General features: G+C 37.3%; 1 protein-coding gene across 1 annotated transcript; it reads right to left on the reverse strand.

Annotated features, from left to right (window-relative positions):
• Nucleotides 1-8,729: 8,729 nt before the first annotated feature.
• On the reverse strand, nt 8,730-16,812 carry got1l1 (glutamic-oxaloacetic transaminase 1 like 1). The gene is made up of 8 exons (XM_042488937.1): nt 16,644-16,812; nt 13,806-13,987; nt 13,409-13,532; nt 11,923-12,140; nt 11,675-11,825; nt 10,953-11,118; nt 10,551-10,693; nt 8,730-9,082 (listed from the first exon to the last, which is right to left on the reverse strand). Exons 1-8 carry the CDS (start codon nt 16,810-16,812, stop codon nt 8,943-8,945), a joined length of 1,293 nt encoding a protein of 430 aa, XP_042344871.1. The 3' UTR covers nt 8,730-8,942.
• Nucleotides 16,813-22,120: the final 5,308 nt, after the last annotated feature.

Genomic DNA, 22,120 nt, shown 5'->3' on the forward strand with positions numbered 1-22,120 from the left:
AGCTGCAACATCAATCTGAATGATAGGCAGAGAGGATTAAAAACTTGCACTTTTGATAGACAATATTATAATAATCTCATGGGCTTACATGCATGCAATGGAATGTTGACTTTTTGGCCTCTGAACTTTCTGAAAATNGAACTCCAGATTTACTAGCTGCAACATCAATCTGAATGATAGGCAGAGAGGATTAAAAACTTGCACTTTTGATAGACAATATTATAATAATCTCATGGGCTTTCATGCATGCAATGGAATGATGACTTTTTAGACTCTGAACTTTCAGAAAATTAAGCCTTTTCCTTTTTATATATATATAATGTATGTAGCCGATACATTTAGATCTTTGGTCATTAATAAAACATTCGGGGCCGAAGCCTCAGATGCAGGTCTTACAATGCCACTGGTTATGAGTCATGGGTAATAATGACAAGCATCATGCCCTAAAGGTCCCACTGCTGTCTGAGGTCACTGCTCTAATGTTTGAACTGTCCTCCTTCACCCGTCACAAATATTTGTAAAAGGGGCCGAGGGGCAGGCTGATAAGGAGGTGACGTGATGTGATGTCTGAATGTTGAGTGGCCTTTGAGAGGAGGACAGTCTGAGCTGGAGCACTGCAGGCATGGTGTTTCATTTCTGCAAACTGATTCTCAGTTTTTCCTAAACAATTTGGGGCAGAGACAAAACAATCATGGCTATATGCTGGCATTAGCGGATTGATTCTGAATCAATAACCCTGCGTGAAGCCTGAGGACCAGGCCTGCTGGTGGGATGTTCACAATGGAAGTTGTACTCAGTGTGTCTGAGGCTTCACCACGTTCATTTATAGCTACAAGAGTTTGTTCGTAATCAATAGAGGTTAACTCTCCCTAGTCCTCCTCCTGCATGCTGCCAATCACAGCTCAGTCTCCTGTCAGCAGGATCTGTTAAGGCAGTGTAAAGACTGGACTTATTCTTCAGGTTGCTGGAAAAAGCCAGATAAACAGAAAATGCAACATAACAACCACAAATAAATAACAGTTCACACTCAACTTTCTGACCTAAATGTGTCAAATGACTTTCATGCCAGACTCAAAACTGTTAGTTTAGAGATTCAGTTGTGAAAGAACCAGCAACTATTCATCTCCTGTCTCTGCAAATGAAGGACCTCTTTATGAAACTTGGCTAAACTTGAGAAAAAAAAGTTTTTTTCTAAAGCAAACAAAGTAATTAGAAGATAAATACATGAGAAATTGACAAGCAGAAAAATGGGCTATTCAAGGTCTCCTTGGATTTTATAGGTTAGTTTCAATGTAGCAGAGTCATCTTTTCTTTAAATCAATAGCACACACTCACATATAAGGTGGTGAGACGAAGGCTGAGGTAGCATTTAAAGGTAACACTGTTTGCTCGAGTTGGATCACTCCATTATTTGCTGATATTTCTTTGTCGTAGCTATTACTGTGTTTTAATTCTAGTTGACAATCTAAAAGCCTTTGGGAAAGTTCAGAAATTAAACTTTCAAAAACATGAACAAGCATGTTTTTTGTTTATTCGTTCAGTGGATTATGTAATTGCGACAGAAACATCTTACAGAGCAGGACACTGTACATTAGATTGTTGTGGTTAATTCCCTCTACTGTCTGGCTGTGTAAAGTGTTTCCAGATTTCAGGGTATTTAATGGCTTTGTGTTGCATGTTCTCAAGTTCCTGCATGTATGACCATAATGCTGCGCAGCTGCAGTCGCCCTGTTTGATATTACAGGCCTAATTTCTATAAGATAACAAGCAGGCTGTTGGGGAATATGTGTGGTTTTGCCCCGCAAGTAAGAAGTGGTGGAAGGGACGCTCAGATCTTTAACTTAGAGATTGTGGATTTAGGAGCATCTATTGGCATAAAGGAAATGTATTTTTTATAATTATCTTGTCATTAGTTTATAATTACCTGAAAATGAGAAAAATTGTGTTTTTGTTACCTTAGAATGAGCTGTTTATATCAGTCAGTCTGCAATGTTGTTTCTACAAAAACCTACAAAAAAGGTGGCGATAACCAGGAAAAAGAACTTAAAAATTACACTAATTGTCTAGCAGAATTGTAATTGTAATTATTCTTGGTTATTGTTTTTCTGTTGTAGACATTTCTAGTCATTTTTTCGCCAGCTTTTTAAAAATTATGTTCTAAATGTAATCAAACTCATGCACACAGGGTTAAAGGTTTAAACACCTGTGAAAGGTGTCTGAAAGAAGAAAAGTGATGTTGCTCCAGGCTTTAAATGGTTAAGTAAAAGTCGTAATACTACAGTGCAGAAATACTCCCCTTCAAGTCCTGCACTCAGAATTGTACTTGAATAAATACAGCATCAAGTATCAACATCAAAATGTAGAAAAGTACTAAAAGTACCTCTTGATATGCAGAATTTCCCATTTCAGAATAATGATTATATTTTTGGATTATAGTTAGGGTTTCAATTTATATGTCAGTTTAGGCCCTTCTGTGTGGAGTTTGCATGCTCTCCTCGTGTCATTGTGGGTTTTATCCAGGTTCTCCAGCTTCCTCCCACAGTTCAAGGACACACCATCATAACCTGTCAAGCTCCCCGAGTTCATCTATATTTGTCATCCCTGCGTTTCCTGCTTTATTTTGGTAACCACTGATTTGTCTCATTTCAGATCCTGCCTCCTTACGAGTTTCCCTCCTTTGTGATTACTTGCCCCACGCTAATGTGTTTCACCTGTGTCTCATTGTGTCCCTTGTCTTAGAGTATGTAAGTCCTTGTCTTCCCCTCCTTTGTTGCCAGATCATCTTCACCTTCGAGTGAGAGATGCAGCATTTTCTCAGTGTTCCTTCTGAGTTTATGTTAGACCAATTTTGCCTTTTGACCACCCTTTTTGCCTGTCGATTTGGATACTTTTGCCTATGTGAGTGATCAACTGTCTACCGACCTGAGCCTGATTAAAGACCCACACATTTTATCCAGGTGTGTGAATCTTATGAGTTCCTCTCCAGTTTCTGTTTGACACATACAGGTTAGGTTCATTGGCTGCAAAATAACAAGAAAAAAAAGACAGACATATGCAATTGAGTATAATATTTGCCTGTAACTAGGAGCAAATGGAGTAGAAGTATAAAGTAGGAGAAAATATTCAACATACAAAAACTTCAAAGTTGTACTGAAGTAACTGAGTAAATGTACTTATGTATTCCACCACTGCATCAAATTCAGATTTACAGCAACATCAGATCAGAGTATCTATTGTTCTTTCCACAGGATCACCAGCAGATGTGTCATTCTGTTCAAGGCAGGAACATAAGCTCCTTGCTGACAAAATTCACTTGAGATGTAAGTATAAACACTGCACATGAAAAACAGAGAATTCACTTCATTTTGTCCTTGAAGGGCAGCTGTAGTGCAGGATTAAAGAAAAACAAGGTACATCAAAGAAGCGTAGCTACTGTGCAGGGTAAGAAATGAAGACTCTATAAACAACAAATAATAGTTAAAACATCAAATTTGCATTGTGCAATAAGTAAAGAAATCTAAGTAACAGAATGTGCAACAATAAGAGTTAAAAGTGAATGGCTACTAAAGGAACCCTACAGTGTTTTCACACTTGGCCCCTTCAAGCGGACTCAGATTGATGACTCTGTGTATTTTTTGTGCAAATGTGAATATCCAAACAATCTCAGACCCTTGTGAAGCAAACCGAAGTCACACCACCTCGGGAGAGTGTAAACCGTAGATCTCAGCATTTTATTCATTTCTTCATTCATTTTTTTGTTTCAAAGTTCAGATTATTCAAGATAAAAAAAAAATCATCAATTTGTAAAAATAAAAATGCAAAATATGGACAGAGTATAAGAGACTGGCCTTGAAAATCCATCACTTCAAAGTATACTCTACAATACTCCAGATTGGCTTTATGGTTTGTGCTTTGTAAAACTTTGGGAATACGAATTGAAATTCCTCCTTGGACCCCAAAACTTTTGTCTGAAGCACATGGAAAAAAATACTAAACCTGAAGGACTTGTAAACGGGCAAGACAAAGCCTATGATCACCAGTTTTTTGAGAGATGGTAAGTGTCACAAGACAGCTGCCAACTCCGACAAACTCCTTTAGAACAATCATGATCGCAAACTGAATGACTCTCTGACAGATATATGACTGAAGAGCTGCTCTGCACAGCAACACAGCAGTATTATAATCTACCACAGTATGTCGTGAGCTCCTGAAAGGCCGTGTTCCCAGCATTCAGACAGAGAGCTTGTCTCCAAGGTCAAAACACCACAATGAGAGGGAATCAAAACTTCTAATGTTGAGTGATGAAGTGGAGGATGATCAGTCACCCATGTGTTTCTCTTTCCTGCAGTCAGCTGTGCAGTTAAACACGGGGGTTTTATTTACAGGGGGACACAGGGGACATATCCCCTGCACTTACTCAGAAGATGGTTAACTTTTTGCAGTCTAAAAAACAAATTTGTTGTGGGTTTTTTTTAGTTTTTACATGTTAGTTAAAACAAGCAACTTCAGTCCACCCTCTTCTTCACTCAACACAATTGTGGAAGTATTTTTATCGTACAAGAGGCTGTTACACAGATGGGTCACAAGTTAGAAGCAGCATGAAGTGTCTCAGTATGAAGTCAGACCCTCCAGAACAGAGTCAATACTCCTCGCCAAGTTTATGGAACGCCATTGGAGGGATAGCCATGCTTCCCCCACAATATATATCCTAATTATTTTTTTTAAACCATTATTTTATCAGGTAATTTAATTGAGATCAAGATCTATTTCAGCAGAGAGATCTGAGTACAGAAAGAAAAACATTGTCAGACATAACAAGATGACACATAGCATCAGAGACAATCACAAATATGATAAAATGGATTTAAATATGAACATTTACATGATATGTTTTAAATTTCATTTAGATAGTAAAATTTCTGCTTATGACAACTTATCTAGCATGTAGCTTGAACTACCCGCATGATGTATGACTAATGCGCCAGATAAATACAATTCATCGGTTTTGACAAAAGACCTAGTTTACAGATGATAAATATATAATGAAGAAGCTTTATTTGAATATGGCTCCATTAAAGATGAGAAATATCATGCATCCATGACTTACACAATTGAAACACTATATAATTAGCTGTCTTTATTACAGTGGTTAATTCAGTACACATAATTTCCTTGTTATTGTCACTCCACTAGAAATAAATTACTATGTTTCTAGGGAATAATTTCGCAGTAAATAGATTCAGTTTTATAAGCTTGTTTTGTTTAAAATAAATTTTGTCCATGCAGTGTATGAGTCATGGCCAATCACTGGTCACTGTCAATCAGCCCATCATTTTCTGGGTCCAAGTGCACTAGAGGACTAGGCCAGCAGATGAGCACCTAAAATCGTTTCATCTTGTGGTAATGAAAGGCTGCTCTGTGTCTTGATTGTTATCTTGCTGTGACAATTTGGAGATCTGCTCATTTAAGCCAAAGTTAACTGCTTTTGTAATGCATTGATATAGAGTGTTATCTGGCCAGTGATTGCACCTTCAGAATTTGGGTAAACAGCAATGTCTCTGCTTGGATGTGCATGCTGAAGAGGGATGGCAGAGAGACAGAATATTGATCCAAAGCAAATCTGTGTCCCAAGGGTCCAGTGCTCCCCTGTCCAATATCCTCTAAATATGAGACATTAAGGAGACCTTTCAAAGGGTTTTATATTCTTAGCAATGTTTTTCCTTATAGGTCAAGTATTTAGTATATGTTTCCCTCAGTCAATATGTTCAAATGATCTACCTACAGCTAATAGCGTCCAGATGTTATGCTACTTGAAACCTCACCCTCAAATTTGTGGACAGATGGTTTTCTTGATGTTAGACATTAATATCTCCACAGTTGCTGATCAGATTGTTACCCATCACACTGCATTTAAAACATATCCTTTTATTCTTTTGCAATTTGAAGTGCAAAAATATTTTTTAAAATAAAGACATAGTGATTACCTCACACTGATTAATCTTCTTTAATGACAAGGATGGTGTGCTTTTTAGAAAAACAAAACAAAAGAATCTACTGCCATGCAAGCAGCTCTGCGAGGCTGTACAGGGCCCACAGCCCACAGGAACAGCATAAGACTTTAAGGCCAACTTAACATAGTGGCCAAACGTTGAATTGCTATGTTTGGCTCTGTCATGTGATGCCATAGAGCCCAGAAAGACCTTTTCCATTGACTTATACTGAGGAAGAGACATCTGTAAATCACTGGATTCATTTTTGAGCATCACAACCTCAGCAAAATGACTTGTTTTTTGATCCATTCAGTCTAATATCATTTCTAAAGTCTAGAAAAGCCACAACATTAATTTATTTAATCCTGATTCAAGTTACCAGATCCGCGGACATTGGGCTTTTTCGGCTTCATGAGCCACTGAGCAACTTTCAAAGAATGAGGCCCTGCTGCCAACGCTGCATCCAGTTCTTTTTATACATCCATAGGTCAGTGTGACAGTGATAACATGCTGATGTTTAGGGTGTTAGCAAGCTACCATTTGGTAATTAGCACTAAACACAGCTAAAACTAAAGAGAGGTCATCAGTTTTGAAAGTATTTTGTCTTAACTAAAAACTATTAAAAAGTGCCGCTAAAAAGATGTCATGACTAAATCTTCAGTGATGTCTACCAGTGTTTAAGTACTTCAAATGTAAAAGTATTTCAAATGTATTTCTGATAAAAATGCATAACTCTACAGGGTTTGACATTTTATTTTTAAAAATATTATGATTCAAACTTATATGTACATATTTTTTGGCAACTTATCTCATAGAATGGGTCGTATGATATCCTTAAAAAAATGTACCCATAATAGTTTGTATCATTGCTGCAGTTTGCATTACTTTTTGTGGGGAAATGAACAAAGAGTTTGTGAAAACAGCCTGATTAGGATACTGAAATTTAATATTCAGTCATGGTCGAGTCTTCTTTGTTATAGATCTGAATGTTTTTTTGGGTAATGCTGATATTTACTGGAGGGCAAACAGCACCCTTCTTTCATTTACTTTTGACTTTTGCAGACCATATAAATTGTGTTTCCATGGTAATATTTGTTTTTTTTACACAGTCCCCTTTGTATATGCATGTGAGGAAAACTGCATGAGGAATAATCAGTTGCATGTAAACAGCACATATCAGCAACACAGTCTACATGTAATCACACTCAGATGCAAATCAAAGGGCTGCAAAGAGCATTTAATGGCTCAGACTCTGTATGATGGTGGATGCTGATTATCCTGGTTGTTCACCCCGGTCACTGAAATGAAAAGAGCGGAGCACACTGCCTCCATTAAATATCTTGTCACAACCTGTTTCACAGAGCCAAACAACATCCAGTCACATTAGTGGCATATCTTACAAATGAAAAGAGAGTATAAAGTTAGTTAGATAAAAGCTGTATGTTTTAAATTTAAAAAAAAAAAAAAAAGTTGGCACACTGCCATGCATGATAGAGCGGAGCATTACTCACTGATGTTTCCATGAGCAGTCATCTGCTGTATAATACATTCACATCACAACATGAAAATGTTTCTTATTTGCAAGAAAATGTTACTAAAAACATTTTTTGGCAGTAAACCCCTCAAATAATCAAATTCAAATACAACCCTTTCAGAAGAAAGTTTTCCATATGGAAAGCACCCAATCACCCAGTAACTATTGTTTTTGAAAATGAAAGTTAAATAATAATCATTTGGCTTGTTGGTTCTCTTATTTGTTTTTTGTATCACTTTGCTGTCCTTCACTGAGACATGAAAATAATAAAGAAAAGAAAATAAAAGTCAAGAGGTAAGGAGAAGGAATCTTAAGAAAAAAATCGGTAATATTATGAAAAGATACAAGTGTCAGACCGACCTGGGATATTTGAAAAGCAGGAGGTGATGTGCATCAAGGTTGCACATGGATATATACTTTACAAAAGCACAGATATTTGTGACAAAGTTTCAGTAAAGGCCATTTACTCCAGCTGAGTTCTAAAGGCAGCTTTGATCAGCTGTAACACGTGTTTCAATATATCTTAGATTTATTTGTGTGACTGATATTTACAGCAACTGAAAGTTATTCATAATGCCAGTGCATCTTTGTGCTTTAAATGCAGTAAGCAATATATGTTGTTTGTCTAAGGCCTAAGTTATCTTTGAGCCATTCATAAGCTCCTGATTCGCTTTATATTAGAAAGCACCGGTGAGTAACGTCATTTACGGATCAGGTTGTCCCTGGCAAAGCACAGGACGTATAGAGCCACACAAAGACACTGTATCTTCACTGATGTTACTTTATTACAACAACAACTAGAAAAACCCGTTGAGCTCAACCGCGTATAAACAACTCACACCTATGACACTAAACACATACATGCCCACTACATAAAGGAAGAGTTTGACAATGAGATACACTTGATTTGCTTTCTTGGTCCACTAAAAAATTAAGTGACATTCAGCAGCTGTTAGCTTAGCATACATTCAAGCAGCGGTTCTTAAGCCAACTGATTGACATGTTCATTTGTTTAATCAGTACAAAAACCCTAGCCTAAAAACAACACACTGATAATTTTAGCAGTCCAGTTTTTTCCATTAAACAAACCAAATGTAACATGTTCATTTTGAGCCTCAGATGTGCTTGTAGGCGGAGTTTGTAGTATGTTACACACATTAAACACAATTACATCCTACACTCGAATCTTTGTACCTGAAGGGCCCCTACAGCTTGGTCTCTAATACAACTACTAATGATCGCTGTCAAAAGTCAGCAGCAATTTAATAACAGTTTGCAATAGCTGGGCCTGCTATAATAATTACAGTATTCTTGAGAACATTTCAAAGTGACACATGAAAGGTTTGATCTAAATGAGTTGCGGTCAGACTGAACAGCTCCTTCGACACTGATTCAGTGCTTGATCAAAAGCCATATGGTCATGGTGAAGTGGTCAGAGCCAGATGGATGGACTCGGCTATGTAGTCCAAGTTGTGAGCGTTGATTGCACTCACATTTAGACAGCCACTGGGGTGCAGGTACACGTGTCTCCTCTTTGACAGATATTCAACCTGCTCACCTAAAGTATTCAAGAAAAAAAATGTGAAAGCACATCAGTATTTCTGATTATATCATGGACTTTATTATTTTTCTTACTGTAAAAAGATTGGAATACTATGGCAATCTGTGTAAATCAGTATAATTAACAACCATCTCTATTATAAAATAATCAAATAGACTGTTAAAGATCTGTAAATAAATATTCCCTGTAAATCCCTTTGCATATTGCTTTAATGAACACTGATTAAGGTTAAAGATATACTTCATATTTGTTGAAGTGAGGTACTTGTCTATACACAGTGGATAACAAACAGTAAATATCATTGAGCATGCTCCCAGTTTTAATTTGACATTGAAGCTAAACAATATGCTGCTATGGACAAGGGTCAGCAACAAAACATATTTTAGCCACCTAAAACAGCCCCACATACAAAAGAGTATCAGTCTAGGTGTATGCTATATTATCTATATACAAGATTTTCATTGCTTTAACTTAATGTCAGAATAATTTACAAGGAAAATAGGAAGCCGTTTTATCACTCTCTTCAAAGCCAGACTGAGAAAAACAGTGATTTAACATTAATGAACACAGGAGCTGCCGGTCAACAACTGCTTCAAACATCTAGTTGGTTTGTGTTATTTTGAGACTTCAGTTGGGAATCACCAAATTCACACAATAGCAGAAACTAACTGATCGATGCAGCTGTAGACCAGCAGCTCCTGTTTTCAGTGAACTAAAATCACTGTTTTTCTCAATTTAGCCTGGTGCCTTTGACGAGTGAATAGATGGGGAACAGAAACCATTAAAGGCTTCCCCAATGAAGAGAGCTGCCTGACATTAAGTGAAGCAGTAAAAATACTCTCAATATAGCATTTGGGTTGCAACGGTATGAGATTTTTACAGTGTGATAACTGTCTCAGAAAATATCATGGTTTCATGGTGTTAAAGTTATTATTATCAGAAAGAGCTACCCTTAAAGGAATGAAAACAGGATTAGTTTTAGTTGAATGAATGTTACATGAATATAATTAACACCTGAAACCATTCTTAATGGAGCCATTAGAAAGTCTCCCCTTTAAAAAAAACAAAAAGGTGGAAGTCTTGATCCAGTTCCTTTTTTTCTTTTTAAATATTGTAGATAAGCAAATGTTCATGGTATGATAATTGCCAACTTTCATACCATAAAATATGTATTGTTGCTATACCTTTCCACATTAGAACATTACTTAACATCTGTGTCAGAAAAGCCTGCCTCTCCAAACTGGGGGCGAGCCAACTGTCATCTACAGTATTTAATAAACGTACTATGGATAAGTAAACCATACAAACCAACTTAAAAACTCTAAACAATCCCTTTAAGGCCTGTAATTGTACAGAAAGAAAGTTAGACAAACATATTTCATGATTGTGTATAAAGTTTAATAACAGCATATTACATTATAAGGAAAAAGTTCAACGTGGCAGAACTGCTGCGTGTACTACTCACCATTCAAGCCTGTATGACAGTAGAGTCCACCTTGTTGAGTCAGGTGGTCCCAGCAACCTGGAGTTCCCAAAAGCCTCAACCTGTCTCTCAAAATTTCTCTGATCAGCATACATCTCTCCACAACATGCTTTACTTCTTCCTGCCTGGGATTTAAAAAAGTGGACAGAATTTGGGAAATAATATCTAAAATATATAAGTCAATATCTGAAAATATGAAAGATCCTGTAAGCATAGGTGCATTTTGTAAATGGAGGATTTTTACTTGTTGCGCTAAATGCTTTTTGAAGCTTGGCATGCCTGTGTGAATGGCCCGACATCATTAAGGACATCTACTGATACAGTAGCAATGCAGCTGCCCAAGTCACATTTTTGGAATATTCATTCAAGTGGAGCGTGACTCACCATTCAACAAGATGAGCAGGGTTACTGAGCACTGTGGCGACAATATGTGCTCCTCCTACAGATGGCTGAGCCCACAGCGACCTGACTATTTTGTCAGTGTGAGACCGCACAGATAACAGGAGGGAGGTCTGCTTTAAGACGCACAGGAGGTGTCCGACAGCCTCACCTGGTGAAGAGAACGAGAGGAGGAGTCTGTGTTGAAGAAAACACTTTGTTCCAGCAGAAGTGTTGTAATGTTCTGCTCCTTATCTCTTACGTGTCTGCTATTGAAAATTAAGTTGAAGAGGGACACTGATTCAGAATAGAAAATACAGTAGTCAGTTCTGGGCGAGTGATTATTCACAAGGTCATACAAGAACAAACAGGCTGATCTGCACAATAAGATACCAGTCTCTACTACTAAGACTGAATAGAAAAAAAAAATGGCAATAAAAAGTGTGACTGTGACTCTGCAGATACTATTAGCATGTATTGTCTGGGGTGTAAAGGGTGAGGTAAACATGAATGCTTAGAGGCTCTTGTCAGTTCTACGTGAGGCTGACACTATCTGACTGCACAAGAGAAAAGAAAATTGAGTTCGAACTGGCAGGAGCTGAATAGCTGTGGGGCGCACTGATTTATCATCACACATTACGGTTTGTAGCGTGGGCCCATTTTGGCCAGTGGCCACAATGAAACACATGAATCCTTAAAGAGTGATGTTCTTCACATCTCTTTCTCACCATACAGTCCAAAGCAGTGGGAGAACGACTGAGCACAAAGGAGCTCCATCCCCTGCGATGCACAGTACTGCACGGGCCAGGCATCTCGCTCTAAATCTCCAAAGCAGAGCGCTTGAGCATGCAGCAACAGGAAAGGGATGAGCCGGCGCTTCTGTTGAAACAGTGCAAATGAGGAGGAGCAAGAGCTTCTTGTCTTATTATCATAATTTGAGCCTTGATAAAAGAGCATAAATGTACACGTCAGTTACCATGAGGAGTTTTGTAATCACAGCCCATTGGTTCTGAGAGAGGTCTGCTCCGGTTGGATAATGGGCAGAAGCTGACAGAACAACAACGCTTTGCTCTGGAGCCTTCTCCAAATCCTCTAGAAGTTTCTCCAAACAAATGCATCGCTGCGTGTCATCCCAGTAATAATACTCACGGATATCTTGGATCCCTGCTGCCTGGAAGATACCTGCCAGTGAGTCTGCAGGGAAGATTACAAAACAAAACTAAGGATGTAATTACAATGGGGACCTTTAACCTTTGGTCTGAGCTGCATTTGTAATGTCAGTAAAGTCTTTTTACTCATTTTTATCTTTCACAATAATTGTTACGATGGATACAGCTTATACTCACTGGTGGCAAATCATCTTTTTTCTATTATTTGTGGCACACATGTTAGTCATCCTCCATTCTTGCTAATTATTGCTGCGAGGCTCAAACACCTGTTTGTGGTGATTCACAATTTTTAAAAACCAGGCTTTACTCGATGATCTGTTTTAAAATCATCACTGATGGCCAACTCCTTGCTTCTTTTAATGACTGACAACTGCTTCAGTTTTGATTCTTGTTTCCATGGAGACAATTTACGTGGTGTTGGCGGGTTTTTTTGTTTGGCATTTTCATTTTGAAATTGACATTTTACATTGCTGGTGTTTTGGAATATGTTAAGGTTCCTCTCCATATAGCCAGTCTACTCTGTATCAATCAAACCATTGTTTATTCAAGGTAACTGAGAATTGTGCTATTTTACTGCAAAGCCCTGAATTCAAATCCAGTGGGCAAGAAGGATATATACTATATGATAGCAATTGCAATAATATGATAAAGTCCATAAAAACAAATAACCAGCAGCAACTATCTATCAAGAATTAGAAACGGTCCAAAAAAAAAAAAAAAGTTAAAAGATGAAAAAGTTATATAACAAACAAATCTGCCATTGGTGAAAAGTACATAACAACAACAGCAAAATGATCATGTCTGTTAATTACACAAAGCTACACTGCACAACAACCATGTAATCCAGAATACACTTAAAATGATCTGCAGACACATACCAATCTAATTTCAATACCTTTTGTAACTTGTTCCATTTATTTGGTGCAAAAAACTAGCATTAACTAACTTACATTAGTGTCACTACAGCAGAGTGTCTGCAGGTCCTTAAAATGTCTTAAAATGTTTTAATTTCCAAATTAAATTATAAATATTAGAATAACTTAATTGCCCCAAATTTTGATTTATGATGTCCTAATTGCCACAAACATTTTATCTAATTTATCCGTCTTTAAATTCAGTTTGCTCAAAATTAGTCAAGCGCTTTTGCACGAACATTAAACATTTTTGTCGTTACAACCCTTCAAACCCACCACTGAACCTACTGTCTTTTTATTGTTAACTTGCATTTGCCTGTTGGCAAAATGTAGATTAACCTCTTCAAACACTGTCAGGAGGAAATTTGGTTTTACTTACCATCGCAAGGAGAAGAGAGGTAGACCGGCCCGCACCAAGCAGCACTGACATCAGACCAGTGTCTCAAGAGTTCAGCACCAAGACGCACAGCAGCGGTAAAACCAGGAGTTTGGACACCTAACACCTTCAGTAGCAGTCAGGAAACACCAAGACTTGAGTTCTTAATGCAAAAAACATTTGAGAACTAATTTTGCATTGATTTATTCTGAGGATGAACCTGGACATAAATCCATGAGGGTATGAATACAGATTCTTCTGCACAGTGCCTCCAGATAATGACAATGCTTATTGATAGGATAATTAGGATACTGCTTCAGCTCTACGTGTTTGTTGAAGTGCAAGCAGAGGTGTAAATGTCTACCAAAGCTACAATGTGTTTGTGTACAGCTTAGATTACCCGGTCCTCCACTATAGCTCGAGAGCTCTTCCCCAGAGTAATCTCTGTGGCTCGCCTGGTGTAGTCTTTCAGACCAAAAGGAGATGGATACTCTGGACGGACAGTGGGATCAGTGCTTAGCTGTTGCTTTATTTTTCGAACAAGACGCAGTCCAAAGGTCTTCCCTTCCTCGCTGTAATACTCTGTGAAAGACAGTTAATGCAATTTTTTTCAGTCAACAAAACACAGTATCAAACCGAAAAAAAATCACCAAGGAAAAGGAGGGTCACAACGAGAAGAAACCGTGATTGAGACTTTCAGAAATTCCACCCTAAAATGGAAAAAAACATACTTTTTTTGAAGTTTTAATATATGATTAGCAGTTAACATGTCATCTTGAAGGATTCAACAATCAGAAAGAAGTTCAAAAAATGGGGTTGTGCCTTCAAGTACAGATCCTCCCCTAGAAATATGTTTAATAAGTTATTATCTTAGTAGTTTATTACATTGTGGCTAGCTCAGGTCCCGTCCGGCCTAACCAAGATCACATTGGACCGTAGGTGGCCCATAAATTAAAATGAGTTTGGCACGTCACTCCGGTCGAAGTAAAGATTTTGAAAATGATAGAAACAGTAAGAGGATAAAAGGGTTATTTTAGGATAGAGCAACCGTGCTGAGAGAAAACCTATTGGTCCACAAAAGGCATGCACATTTTTTTTCACTTCAGTTTATTTAATTTCATTCCATTTATTTTCATTATTATTATTAATATTATTGTTGTTTCTTCATGTGCCTTCTTGTTGCACGTTGTTCACTGCTTGTATAACTAACAAAATGTGCAATAAATATATGTTTTTAAAAAAAAAAAAAAAGCACGCACATCCCTATGATAAAACACTAGGTGCCGGACAAGAAAAGATAAAAGAGATATAAACATTTATGGAAGCGTCTTCTAAAGGACAGACTCTTGTTTTTTTGTCTCGAGAGAACCTATTGGTGGAATAACACTTTATCCCTGTTTTTCACAAACCCTGGATACAAATCCTGGAGCTGTTGCTTCGTAAAAGGTGAACTTAAATACTATGGCTGAATCTGTTTATTTATCTGTAATTTCACTGAACTTCTTTTTCAGGTTTACTGTTAGTTTTATATTAGAATATTTAGGGGTAATATCTCATACAAAATGTCTATGGGGTGGGCGGATCGATAGCAAAATATCAATACTACAAATAATAATAGTAAAACTGTTTGTGAAAACAGTGTATGGTTTACATCAACACATCTGGATCATGTGCAGTTTACTTATCCACTGCTTTGTATTGTCTGCAGTTAAACAAAATGCATTGCACACACGCAGCACACTGTGGCGTGCAACCTGAGTAGTTAAATCTTATCTCTTATCTCTCATATATTGCAGTAATGGCTCAATGAAAAAGGGAAAAAATACATGAGACAGAAAGATTGGAGCTGCAGCCAAAGCAAAGGGGGGATGAAGGAAATGCCTCAGCATCCAGACCCCCAACACAGAGACACAGTAAACTGGCCGAGTTTGTTCAGAGAGGCAGGAATATACAGGTATATGGTAGTGAAATGAATATTTTGGTCAAATCAGATTTTCAGCACAGTTTAATGTTACATTTTCAAACTGTAATTGGTCATCATTAGGTGTTATGTTAGCAGACTGATTATTCACCTCATAAATCATGATGCTCTCCCCTAACATGAACCACCTTTAATAATATAAAGTCAACCATCTGTACTGAGATGAACGATTCTGGCTCTGTATTACTTGGTATTGGATGGAAACCAAAATTTTTCAGTATCAGTGGGTGATACTTTAATGTTCATGAAACCCGGGCTTTAGTCAGTAATTTAACTAAATAATTAAATGTCACTTAACTGCAGGTGTTAACTGCATTCAAGTCTTATTATTAAAGCTGAGGGAGCAGGTATATCTACTCTTGTTTTCTTTCTGCTGTAGATGCAGCATGATTGGTGCTACATACATTTTCCATGCTAAATTACAGATGTGTTAGGCCTAAAGAAAGGTACAGTGAAGTTCTTAAATCAATGTTTTTTGACTATCCAACATTTTTTTTAAGTACTATATCATTTTTGCCGGACAAAGTCCGGCAGTCCCACAACAGATCATTTTTAAATGTGTCATATTTAAATTTGTATACACCACAATGTTTAGGATTAGCTTTTTGCTGTAATTTTGCTTTTTTTCAATAGAGAATATTACAACGCAACAAAAGAATAAAGGTACCAATGTTAATTTTAAATGTATTTTATGCATATACAAAGAAAAGAGAAATGTTAATGAGAAACATCAAAGTTGTAGGTCAGGTTAAAAATAAGGAAATATTAAAAAACAAAAACAAAAGGATGCTTTCCAAATAAAATTTAATTAAAAATCAAACAATCATGAAATAGCCTACATATGTTTGATGTAGGCTAATGCTATACTTTAGTCAAGCTAAGACTGCAAATAACAAGCTGTAGGCCTGTATCATTCAATATTATTATTAGTTTTTGGAAAAATCCATCTTTGTAAAAAGAAAAAAATGGTCCGAAACTTAACTTCCTGCACTTAATGCATTTTTAGTTTTTCTCTTCTTTTTTGTTTGTTTGTTTGTGTAGGCTATCTGAATGTATTTTTGCAAATAACCTTTTGTCTACACAAAAGAGGAAAAACAAAGACGATATGAAGGTGGTCCTAATTAGAGAATTGGGAGTAAGCAAATAAAAGCGGGAAAACTCCTCCCCTTTCTGCTATTTCCGGGGTTGAAACAGTAGCGTTGTTTGTGAAAAGAGAAACCAAATAGCGGAAATGAGGGCCTGATGCAGCGGACTCACCTCTCCCTGCCAGGTGGACTCTCCTCTTGTCTTTCGTGAGGGCGGACAGTAGCCTCGTCTCAGGACTCACCGCTGCGCTGCGAGCATCGGTAAACACAGAAAGATGACCTCCCGTGTCTCCATTTTGCTTGACCCCTTTTTCATTAGGGCTGCTGCCGGGTTGGCTCATCCTCAGCCCAGCCAGGAAAATCAGCCCGCTGCCCGCAAACCTTTTGTTTGGGCACCGTTGCCAGGCTACAGCACGTATATGGATACTGTCACCCCGGCAACGGTGATGGATGAGTTTATCACTCCCTAATTTGTGGGTCTGGTGAGTTTACTTTTGCCATCACAGTGAGCTGTCATCAAATAGACCAGCCTGTCTGGACGTGAAAGGACCAGTTTAGGTGAAGAGGCCAGTGCCACATGTATTAGCTGCAGCCTCTAACACCGACAACAAATCAGTTCAAAGAGGGTCCTTTGCCCCTCATTAGGTTTGTTTTGGTGGCTCCTCAAAGGCTCTGTAGCCTCCCTAAATTAATGAAGACCCAGTGACTTTAAGACACTGAGTCAAGAGGCATCAATTAGGGACAGTTAATTATTTGTAAGGTTGGAGGGGGGAGCACAAGAGCGCCTTTATTTATATTGCATTTATTTTACCACCGATTCTTAAAAACAACATGTTTTTCTTTTAAACACTGGCAAAAATATACCATTTTATCTTATCCAGAAACTGTCAAAATGTGAATTATCTTTGGATTTTTAAATTTCTGATGGTCCTTTGACACATGTGGAACCCATCCAACCAAATCTGAGCTGAAAATAGTGATATTTCGTTAAAATCAATTATCATTCATCTCATTTTGAAATCTGGACAAAAATAAAGCATGTACGTCCTAGCCAGCATGCACAACCAGAGTGAAAAATCTGTGCTTTTTATCTCCAGGATTTCGTCTTCAACTTTCATCTTTTAACTTTCAAACATCAAAGAGTAAGTTTTAAAAATCTAATAACTAATTTATGGTGGAGGGAGGGTAATGCATTTTCTGCCAGTCACACAGGGGGGCTCATGGAGAACTCCTTGAATCATCAGGGAGTGCCAAAAAAATGATAATTAAAAAAAACGAGAAAAGTCCCCCTCCTTCCACCCCCCTTTGATAAGTAAATAATATTCCCTTAATTTAACAGGTGTGTTGCAGGTTCACTTAGTACAGTCAACAGGTGCTGGACTTAGTTTTGCGTGTATAGCTATTGCTGTATAATTTGAAATGGATTTTTTTTTTGCTTTCATGGGTTTCACTGATCCATCTTTGTGCTGAATAGATGACTTTGTTAGATCAAACTTGTATCTAGATTTTAGGTGATTTCCTTTGAAATCACATTTGCTGCTGATGATATAAAATGTGTTAGGAGTAATATGCTGCATGTGCACCAAATCACACTTTTACTCAGATGCCAATAATTAAAGACATATCCAGCTGACCTACTGCATAATGCTCTTATAACAGGCCACCACTCTGCTAATGCAGCCGGCCTCTGGGAGACGGAGCTTGTCCTTTGGGGAAGAAAATTGAAGAACAGCAGTTTCAGGGGGTGAAGAAGTAGCCGTGAATCTCACAATTATTGCAAACCAGAATCAAAGTAATCATGTTGCAGCTATTACATGGAAGAGGCTCTGTTTCTCACTTTGTGAAGCTGGTAATCACAAATCACTGCACTAGATGGCAGTAAATGGCCAAACCGAGCAGTTAGTCTTGTCAATTAGCTGACCAGGAGGGATTTCAGAAAGAGTAATTTAAGGAAGAAACACAGTTTTCTTCAGCTTGCCTTCTCCAATGTATGCTTTTCAGCTATTTACGCAATAGCGTTTTTATGTGGAAAGGCGTGTTGAGACAGCTGTCAGTAGAAAAATTGGTGTCTTTACCCCCTCGGTAATGGATTTTCCCTTGTGGGATTGTTAAACATCAGTAAGTACAGTGAGAAAAGAAGTACTTTTCACTTACAGAGTAAAAACAAAACATTTACCTGTCACTGCTGGGATGTCAGGTTATCTGTGTTTGCCCTGTTGTTGATTGGAGTTAGACAGGTAACTGTCAAACAACAAAATAGGCCCTGAAAGGTACAAAATAACAGCGAAGAGTCATTATGTAGCCTGCTGATTACATGACTCAGGGGGTCATCTGAGAGAAGGACTTATAGATTCTTATGTATACCATACTGTCACATTTTGAATCTACTATTAGTTTGGGTATTGAAAGAAGATTCCTTTGTGGAAGTCGTAAGCTGGAAGCAGTGGTATGCAGTCATGCTGACCAAAATGAATCCACAATACCTAATCTAATTAAGCTGCTGAGGACTCAGTTAGTTTCAAGGATTCATAAGTGGTGAGCTCTGAAGTCTAAGTTTGGTGTCATTGGGCCTCTTTTTTTTGTCTGAGATGTCTCGTGTCCTTAAAATATCTGTGTGGCCTGAAGAAAACTTTGCCGTGACACTGACTCAGGACAAGTTGTCGGCACAGGAAAGGCTCGAAAGAAAAGCTGTGTTATACAGAATAGTGCGTTTTTCAAGTCTAGCAATATTTGTATGCAAAATCAAGAGAAGAGGGAGAGAAAATACTGCATACTTTGGAGCAGATCCAAGATTGAAAACTTTTAATCAAACACCAGTGTTTGACCTGAGTGCCATAGGCTTGATTAATGAGAAAAACTACACATACACTCTTTAGAAATTATCCCACTAGTGTCATTTACAACTTTTCCTTAATAGCTGCTTTTCCAACAAACAAGCAAAAAAAGAGGGACCCAGTGACCCAAAAAAATAAACATCTATGTGTACAGATTTTCTGCAACATAATTTCAATATAAAACAATAATGATTAAAAATATGGTTCTCTAATTAAAAAAAATTCTAATAACCTCCCCCTTTTTTAAAGTAACTTTTAGGTCATTTCCTTGTCACCTTTTAATAATTTCTTGCAGTTCGTGGCATTCTTGCTCAATTGGTCATTGCCTTTTTCCCCATGTTATTTTTTCCCCAAAGAAATGAATTTACTATGGTTTCAAAGGGTTAAATATTGTGTGAAAGGCGTCAATACGCAGCACAAGAAAAGTGATGTTGATCCAGGTTTTAAAGGGTTAAATGTGTAGTTTAACTTGAAATGTGTGTGTGAAATATGCAACTGTTTGTTTTTTTTAAAAAAAAATAGTCCCATTAGAGTGAACATCTTTTTTTCTTTTAGGCTACATGGGGCGTACACTCCGCCGGATGAGCTACCACGCTGCTGCTCATTATGGTGAATATCATTTTGCTATGATTTATCTCCCTCACCTTATTGACACAGTGGTGAATGATTGATTGCTTTGATTGTTTGTTTCCCATGTTAGTAGCTTATCAGATAGTCCCAGTTGTGGTTGTTCTTCTCTTTTCCCTAAAAGTTTGGATTTGATTTCAATCTAATTTTGCTCTTGGAACACATTGTAACTGGAATCAGCTGATAAATGTGTCCTAAACTCAGACAGGATAATTGTTCCCGTTCCCTGCTGGATTGATATTTCAGTGGTCACACAGCCCACCTGGCACAGCTAATGTTGGCTGCAGTTTGTTTTTAAATGTCGTGTACTCAGATCTTGGTTTACTTTTTAATTTCCCAAGTCTTTTAAATTTCTCTGATAGGATAACACGATATCTACTCAAACAGTAGCAGAGCCAGAGGCGATGGTGGTTTTGGTGGGCGGAGAAATACTATATGAAAGACAAAGATGTTTAGAATTGTGTCTTGAGCTCATATCAACAGCAGTTTTACATTACTCAGTGGGAGTCGGGGCCCCTCAGGGGTTCCCAAAATAAATCTAAAGGGGTCTTAATATTATTAAAGGGATAAGAAAATGCATACATCTGTACTGATTTTTCTCAAAATTTTACACATGCAGTACTGGACACTTCCTTCCCTTTTGGGCCTCTAAAATTCCTTAAACTAAAATAACCCTGAGAAGAAAAAAATCAAGTTTTAGTCAAACCTTGCATTGAAGAAATAATTTGTGGCAAGGGTCACACGTATGCAGTGTTTCATTTTATAGGCTCACGAGAAAAACCTTTTTGGGAGCCACTGTTATAGAAGGTAGTGATGATTCACTGATAAATGGTTGTGATATATAGATGCAAATAAAGGCTGTTATTACAAGTGACTTTAGCTAATGTATAGCATTCCCCCTTTTCTTGTTTGTTTGTTAGAAAATCTTATCTGATTAATGGCTCCCTTGTTTAAAATTTCTTGTTGGTTGCTCAGTCAAATTTGGGGGACTTCAAAAACTTTCAGGTTGACAGTTTCCAGTGTAAATGTCAATTCAGATAAAACATTCCAGTTAACATGATTTTCAGCCCCAGGCTTTTTGTGGCTCGTGTGACTGACAGAACTCAAGTGGTCTTATTGAAACTCTTCAAGCTTCATTATTTATCCACTGCAGCCTTGATGGTTTTTTTTTATCTTGGAGTTAAACAAATTCTTTACTTGATGTGAACTTTTAGTTCTGAAAATGACCAGTACAATGTCAGTACTTGAATATGGATATTCAGTTTTTACCTGAATATATGAAACCTAAAATACAAGTTTTTCAATCATATGAAAAGGCAGCGTCAAACCGTATTAATCCTGATAAATGGGTTTCAAAGTAAATATTTCAGTGTAAACTTAGTGGTGTTTTAGTGTTATTGCAGCTTTTCACTTCCATAGCAGCGAGTTTGCAAACAGAACACACGTGACCAGTGTTACACAGTTTCATAATATTTTATTTTTCAATGCAACAGATAATGTCATGTGAGTAACGCATGACGAGGTGTCCCTGTATAACAAAACAATGGATGAGGTGGGGGTGATGTTTTCTCCATAAAGTCCATTACTTTTCTATATGTGAACATTTTTGAGTGTGTTGTTGAGCTTATACCAGGGAGTTATATGGTAACATAGCATGTAGCCAGCCAATCAGAAATCAACATTTTTCAGAGCCACTGTCTAACTTAAAGTAATAATCTCAAAGATTTTAATTCAAATGAATGTCTTTCAAGTCACTATTTTTTTGCTGAATGAGGTAACACAATAGTGACTGAGCCTGTGGCCCACTGAGAGTATTGCAATATATACTGTATATATTTGCAATATTCAATATTGACAGATTGCAGAAAAAATGCTGCATTAGGTTACTGTGAATGCAAACCAAACACTTTCTGCTGCTGCACCTTCAGTTATAAAGTATTTTACTGCTGTGACAGTAAGTTTTGGCATCCAAAATGAAATATATTGAAAAAGGAAACAATGGCAGTGAGAAATGTTCCACTGAAAAATAAAACACAGGCATTAGACACAGTTTTATTTGGTTTTGGTATTTCTTGTGTTTTTAAATGACAATATTTGAATTTTTCTTCATGTTAGCTTTTCAGGTTTTATTTATTTTTTTATTTTAAGTTTATTTTCAATCTTCTTCAGATTTGTTTTGTTTGTTTTT

The sequence above is a fragment of the Plectropomus leopardus genome, chromosome 6, assembly GCF_008729295.1.
Source record: "Plectropomus leopardus isolate mb chromosome 6, YSFRI_Pleo_2.0, whole genome shotgun sequence".
Classification (NCBI taxonomy): Eukaryota; Metazoa; Chordata; class Actinopteri; order Perciformes; family Serranidae; genus Plectropomus; species Plectropomus leopardus.